General features: G+C 31.0%; 1 protein-coding gene across 1 annotated transcript; it reads left to right on the forward strand.

The window, feature by feature from the left end:
• Positions 1–1,798: 1,798 nt before the first annotated feature.
• Positions 1,799–4,348, forward strand: LOC122584836 (S-adenosylmethionine decarboxylase proenzyme-like). The gene is made up of 4 exons (XM_043756900.1): positions 1,799–1,888; positions 2,776–2,935; positions 3,046–3,062; positions 3,148–4,348. Exons 2-4 carry the CDS (start codon positions 2,798–2,800, stop codon positions 4,238–4,240), a joined length of 1,248 nt encoding a protein of 415 aa, XP_043612835.1. The 5' UTR covers positions 1,799–1,888; positions 2,776–2,797; the 3' UTR covers positions 4,241–4,348.
• Positions 4,349–8,039: the final 3,691 nt, after the last annotated feature.

Raw genomic sequence — 8,039 nt, forward strand, 5'->3', positions numbered from 1 at the left:
AGTTATCAAGATATATACTATAGCTAAAAACTCAACCACTTAATTTTATTTTAGATTAAATTTCATATTTTCCCTTGTTAAAGTCTATAAATATCAAATATATCAAATTAATATTAAAAATATCAAATTTTCCCAACCTAAACAAAAAATATCAAATATCCCAAAACACTTATTTAACTACAATTAAATCTAAAAAATCAATAATAATTATCTCTAAATTATATAATGACTACAATATTCTCTTTCAAACCAAACATTCTTTCTATTGTTCAAATCGCAATGAAGGCTTGATGAAGGTTTTTCTCCTAAAATGAAGACCTACTTCATACAATCATACGTGATTTCCCATAAAAATAAAAATTGAAGACCCATATGTCTAGCATGTAATGAGTAGATCAAGCTTCATTGGACACCTACAAAGAATATTTATATTCAAGTGAAGGTGTTAGATATGATTACAAATTCATTACGCTGCATTCACGAGTTATTATTGCAAGGGAAAAAAATGATAGGATAAGAAAAAAATGAAAAGAAAGAAAAAATAAAAGATAAAAGTTATTCTTGAGTTAAAAATAAACACAAGAAATGAAAAAAAAAAGGATAGAGCTATTTGCATTCTTGAGTTTCAAACAAAGGAAAAGAGAGAATAAAAAAGTATAATTTTACAATGATACCCTTTTTTACATGAATGAAATATATTTGGTGGAAGGGCATAATGGTAATTAGCTTTGGTTTCTTTTCGTTTCTGGCCAATATTGGGCAGAAAAATTATAAGCCAAAATCTCCTAAATTTCTTTTTCTTTTCCATTCTTTTCTTTAGGCAAAAAAACTCAAGAATAACAAAAACCTTAATAAGAATAGAGTGTTAGAGTCAATACTTTTCTCCAAAATAAAGTGCTTAGGATTTTTATGCATTTCATATGACAATGAACGGAACTTATTCGGCCCCTTCCCTCCTTGAAGCGTTATGCAACATAGATAAAACATAAGATTTCCAAATTGTTGATCTTGCAAGTTGCAATGCATAAATATCTTTCTCCAACAATGTATTCGATAATGTGTATTTAAAACCACTTTGATTGTGAATGAATCAGTGAGATCAGATTTACGAAAATGATAATAATAAACATGAATGTTTGGTGTTTTTAAAAGGGTATTGTATTCTATATATAATTACATATAACTATTATTAATTTTTCAGATTTAATAATAATTAAATTAATTATTTGGGGATATTTGATATTTTAATATTTAGGTTGGGTATATATGATATATTTAATTTAATATTTAATGTAACTTGGGTATATTTGATATTTGTAGGGTTTGATGAGGAAAAATATAAAATTTTCTTTTTATTTTATTTGCCTCAAACAATGTTCTGGTTTTATTTTAATAAGTATTGGATATTGTTTGTGAAACAATAAAATGTAAAGTAGAGATTACATAACAAAATGTCTTATATATTTTATACCAGTACTTCACTATTTTATTTGGTGACCAGCTACCAATTATCACCAATATACATTTACAAAATTATTACTCGTAAATGATAGGATAAAAGGAAAAGGTAATACGAGTAGCTTGAAAACAAAAGGATTGATTTAAATAAAGGAAAACTAAAATAGAGAATCAAATATGCGGTCCGTGAATATCGACACAGGTGTCAATATTCGAAATTTGTGGCTAGGAAATAATGATGCAAAAAACTAGTGGCTCACAATATTTGCAAAAATGCATATAAATAACCCCTCCCTCCACTTCCAACAATATTATATTTACTCATTACTTTCACAATATCTCTCATAAACCCTACAAAAACAACTGCATCCTCTTTAAGCTTTAATTTCTCAATCTATTTGGCTCACAATACATACAAACATCACAATTCGTAAGTTTGTTATTTCGTTTCAGTTAATGCTTTTACTTTTAGTTATATTACGCATATTAATTAATTATTGTTCTTTTTTTTTTAGATTTATTAATACACATCTTAGTAAGAATTTCATAACCATATTTTGTATCAATTAAAGTAAAGACCCTATCCTCTGGAGATAGAGGTTATGAGTTTGATACTCATTTCATCCAAAGGTTGAAGGGTCTTTTTTACCATTTAGGTAAAAACTAGAAGCATCCTCTCTTAAGTAAAGAGGTAAGGTCTACTTACATCTTAACCTCCCCCATACACCGTCGAGGTATTGAGGCTCAAAACCCGCGGGCGGCACTGAGCAGTTACTTACTTTTATATTTTGTATCAATTAAGTATCATTCATACAAACATTGTGAATGTTATTGTATAAAATCAAACAATTTATAATTAAACTCGATGCACATTGTGTACTACATTGTTGTTATTGGTATTTCATCTGGTTCGAGTCACATTTTATATTATTGTGGGGTGGATTATTAGAGGGTTTTATGAATTTTTTTTCTGATATCAGGCACTCATATAGTCTAGGAACAGTTAGTAGAATAGTTCTTTTTTTTAATAGTGAATCATGGTCAGCCAATGGGGAGGATTCATCTGGGTGTGAGGGTTTTTCGAGAGTATAAGTTCCATTTCACACATTCGTGTAATTTAGGAGTAGAAGTAGATTAGTATGACGTTCGAAAAAAAAAAAAAGTGGATCATGGTCAACCTAATTAACTTATTTTAGAAAAATATGTATTTATATATTTGACTTAGTTTCATGAAACTTTTAGCTGCATTTTTGACTTTGTTATGCTCTGTGTTTGGAAGTTGTATTGCTAATATTTGTTATGATATTTGATTTACAGAAACAATTAACTGAATGTGCTAATGGAAACCAAAGGTGGGGAAGAATCCAGTAGTACTAGTAAACCATCTTTATTTTATGAAGCTCCATTAGGATACTGCATTGAAGACATTCGACCCAACGGAGGAATCACGAAGTTTAAATCAGCTGCTTACTCTAACGTAAGCTTTCATGTTCTAACCGTGTTATATTTCATATTTTGTATTTGTATAGATGTTTTCAGTTATTTACCTAGTATACTGATGATGTTTTTTCGTTTTTTTTAATGCAGTGTGCTCGCAAACCATCTTGATAGGGTTTTAATTTTAGTTCAGATGCGATTTTAATACAACTTAGTTTTAAGTATTTCCAACCTTTTATAGGAATTAAGAAATATGGCACAAATGGTTTCTGCAATTGGTTTTGAAGGTTATGAAAAGAGGCTTGAAATAACGTTTTTTGAGCCTAGTGTGTTTGCTGACCCTCAAGGGAATGGTCTCCGGGTGCTGTCAAAAGCCCAATTAGATGAAATTCTGACCCCTGCTGAATGCACCATAGTCTCGTCGCTTTCAAACGATTACGTGGACTCGTATGTGTTATCCGAGTCTAGTTTATTTGTATTCCCATACAAGATGGTTATCAAAACTTGCGGGACTACCAAACTGCTACTGTCAATCCCAGCCATTTTGAAACTGGCTGAATCCGTTTCCCTCTCTGTCCGGTCAGTGAGATACACTCGTGGTAGTTTTATCTTCCCTGGTGCTCAATCCTTCCCACACCGCAGCTTCACCGAAGAAGTTTCGGTGCTGGATGGTCATTTTGAAAAGCTTGGATTGTCCAGTAAGGCTTACGTAATGGGTGGGTTGGATAAGCCACAAAAATGGTTTGTTTATTCTGCTTCTTCAGCAAGATCTGTTTCGTCTGCTGATCAAGTGTACACACTCGAGATGTGTATGACTAGTTTGGATCGTGAGAAAGCATCCGTGTTTTACAAAACTCAAAACAGCTCGGCTGTAACAATGACTAATGAATCTGGTATCCGAATGATCCTCCCAAAGTCAGACATATGCGATTTTGAATTCGACCCGTGTGGATATTCTATGAACGCTATTGAAAATGGTGCGGTCTCAACCATTCATGTTACCCCTGAAGACGGTTTTAGTTATGCCAGTTTTGAGTCAGTAGGGTATGATTTTAAGAACATGAGCCTCGAGGAGCTGGTCCAACGGGTACTGGCTTGTTTTGAACCGGGTGAGTTTTCCATTGCCGTTGGTGCAGCCGTTGCATCCAAGAAACTCGAGAAGACATGTTCTATTAATGTGGAGGGGTACGATGTGGAAGAGAAGAGTTATGAAGAGCTGGGACGTGAGGGTTCGATTGTGTACCAGAAGTTTGTTAAGAAAGACGGTAGCTGTTGTGGTTCGCCTCGATCAGTTCTGAAAAGTGGGAGCCTGCAGGAAAATGAAGAAAAGGAATATCACTATTAGTAGCTAATTAGTAGTAACTGGTTCTTTGATTACTTGATTGTTCGTTTTGATCACAATTTAGTTCATATGAAATTGAATAATATGAAACCTACGCACCATTGTGAAGTATCAAATGCTTCTCTGTTTGTTTTTTTTTGTTCTTTTTATTATAAACTTGGTCCAAGTTCATGGTTACAACTTCAAACCATAAATTATTTGCCTAGTCATTCACTTAGCATTGCAATTATCTTTACTAAAAGGTCAACACTTGCCAAATAAGAATATAGTCTATCAAACCATTAATACTTCCAAGTCTTCAACCATTTCTATTTTTACGTACATCATGGAAATAAGAAACACTATCGCGCAGCCAAGTGTTGTTACGCTTTAGCCGGGTTGATATCTGGAAAAATAAGTTAAAATTCTCCAAATTATTGGATTATAACACGTGGAAAAATAATCTAAAGATCTTCCTAACTATTGGATTATGACATGTGGAAAAATCAGGAGGCAAGATTAGGAAAGAGAATTAATGAATACCACATGTCAACTTCTTAGAGTGTTAGGAGGATTTTTAGACTATTTTGTTTAGGAATGAGCAAAAATACTGAAAAACCGATACTGAACCGGTACCGGTACTGAAAATCAGTACCGATAGGTATTCGGTATCGATATCGGTTTTCATTTTAGAAGAAAATCGGTTTTGATACTAATCGGTTCAGTACCAGTAATACCGAATATATATGTGTCATTAGATCTTCCGCAGACATGCATAAAAGTGTCTCATATATGGTTATTATAATACTTATATCATGTCAAAAGACCTAAACATGCTCCAATCACATGTCATTATTTAAAATAAAAATTGTTTAGAAAATGCTCCAATTTTAACACTTTTGTTTATTTGGGGTTTCAACAAAAAAATTTTTGTATTCGAGGGATTGAAATCGGCTAAAATCACTTTTGTGACCGCGATCAATTTTTGCTTACGTGTACGGTAACTATTCTGTTAAAACCATATTTTATTATTATTTCTGCAAGTCGTTTTCCCTTTATCTAATTCACATTAAAAACGTTTCTTTCATATATAAATACACACACAACCTGAATTTACACTCCATCTTTTCCCCTAATTTGGCACATAAACCCTAATTACAAACCGAAAATCATTTCCCAAAATCATCATTTACATGCCAACCGAAAATCATTTCTTATTTTCTAATCAAATCATCTAATTTCTCCTTTCCCTGCAAAATATAATATATAAGTTAATATGTATATATTATAATGTATATCTTAATGGATGGGTTTTGATGTCGATAAAATCTAGTTCCCTTGCTAATGTTTTTATAGATCCATATGCATAAATTTAAGTTTTATGGTCATAATTTCATAGTTTTTATTGGATCAAAATTATAGTGGGTGAGGTGGATTTAATATTGTTGGCATTAATTATTATTGCAAATCAATGGCGACGGCTAGCAAAGGCTACAAAAACAGAAAATATGGAGTTTTATGATTGGAAAAGTATGGTGGTACTATTGCGATGACACGGAAAGTCAACAACAAACATGGAGTTTTATGATTGGACAAAATGGAAAAATATTTTGTATTGGTTTTTGTTGGATCTGGCTACTAATTCAATCAACTTAATCACTAGTGTTTTTTTTTTATAAAAAAAATCTTTAAATTTTTGACTGGATATGTAATATTTATGTATAGATATAAGATATTTTTTATGTTCAAATATTGGGAAAGAAAGATATTGTTATGATTTTGTGTCAAAGTGAAATCTAAAATTGTCGTCAGAAAACATGGTGGGTTGACGGAAATCAATAGTCCCTAGAAAATATCATGGGAAAGGAGAAGATGTTTGACTTGTTAGGAATATCTATGTGGAATTGAGTATTTGTTATTGGGGAGTGATATACCTACAACAATTTTTTGTCATTCACAACAAATATACAAGTTATATTGTACAGTGTACAACTATATAAACCATGCATTGTTGTGAATGGCTATAAGTTGTTGTAGATATATCACTTCCCTATTTTTTGTCATTCACAACAAATATACAAGTTATATTGTACAGTGTACAACTATATAAAGCATGCATTGTTGTGAATGGCTATAAGTTGTTGTAGATATATCACTTCTCTTTGTTATTAAAGGACAATATCCATGTAATCAATAGAGTTAAAAAGAAAAATCAGAAAATGAGTTTAAAAAATATTTTTAACTGACTGCCTGTAAGGAACCTCACAAAAGTCATTTTAGTCGGTTGGAGCACTTTCTAGACAATTAGCCCTTATTAAAAACTGAAAAGACATTCTTCATCCCCTGCAATATACGTAGCTTTAGGCATTTGAATGCATAATAATGTATATCTTTATGCAACGTAAAATAAGAGTTCAAAATTTTAAAAAAAAAAAAAAATTAAAACAATTTTCTTCTTTCAAAATGGTTCCTGACCTCACCCATTCACATGCCATTACAATAACTTAGCAACATCCTTCCCTCATTTTGGCCATATCGTCTTTATGCATGGCAACTCTGGAGTCAGAAGATCGGTCCCTTCCTGCGCGTATAACACTCAGCATGTAAACTTCCTAACCATAACTTTTTTTTTACACGTAATGTAATAAACTTATAAACATAACTTCGAGATATTTATATCATCTTCCTTTGTTATATTGAAATCTTTTACTACAATAGACTTTTAGGTATCTCTAAAAAAGTTATAAGCTACAAACGAGAGTTTCGTTTATTACATGTTTTTAACCCAGCCCGACCTGACCCGACCGAACTGTTAACTAACACGTATAATTTGGCCATATCGTCTCAACTAATTTGGACACACATGATTTCGGATACTGGATCCGCCATTGACAACATCTTTCTATTACACATTATTGCCATATCACACGCTAAAAACCAACATAATTCTTTTTAAATGTGCTTACTACGCGCAATCAGTTATAATTTATCCTTGACGTGCAATGCACGTGCTCTAAACCTACGTTTGATAAAAAAAAATGCGTAGATCAAAGTGAACATTCATCCTTTTACTTATTAAAACTTTTTTACTCCATATGATTTGTGAATTGCTACTATATTTTGACATAATGATATAAAGTCTTAATCAATTCTTAAAGGTTATATTATATTTTTAATGTTTTTAAGAATAAAAGCTAAAAACAAAATATAAGACGAACTTTTAAGTTTTTTCTAGCATAAAAAGAAAAATGAAAAGAAAGAACGAAAAAAAGGTGGTTATAAATAGTTTTTATGACAAATAAACAAAATTTCCACTTGTAAGTTAAATAAACATGTCACATCAGTTAATTTATCTTTTCTTTCAAAATTGAGATGATTTAAACTTATATATTTATAACATAACTCAATTATTTTATTTTATTAACTTTCATTTCATTTTTGTATTTTTTTTCATATATTTAAAACCCAACAAATACAACATATCTATCTATTATTTTCATTATAAAAATATTTTTCCAAAACAAAAATACAAGAAAAATGCAATTATTATAGTACATGATCCATTTTATTATTATCATTATCATTTAAATAATCTTAAAATTTTACTGTAAATAAAAACGAGTAGTTATTTTCTAGCATGTACTTTAGTTCATTTAATTTATTCTCAAAACGAGTAGTTAATTTGGGGAAATGTACTTTGGTTCATTTAATTTATTCTCAATAGTTTGATAAATTTCATCCTCGAATGTCGTTCGTCCAATGTTTACAACCTCATTTTGTGGCCAGTGAGATTCGAGGTTAAATTAGCTTTCGTTTTGGTTAC

This window comes from Erigeron canadensis, chromosome 1 (assembly GCF_010389155.1).
Source record: "Erigeron canadensis isolate Cc75 chromosome 1, C_canadensis_v1, whole genome shotgun sequence".
In the NCBI taxonomy this organism is placed as follows: Eukaryota; Viridiplantae; Streptophyta; class Magnoliopsida; order Asterales; family Asteraceae; genus Erigeron; species Erigeron canadensis.

Excerpts from the sequence above, each read along its gene's own strand:
- LOC122584836 (XM_043756900.1), top strand. The coding sequence starts at position 2,798 with ATGGAAACCAAAGGTGGGGAAGAATCCAGTAGTACTAGTAAACCATCT.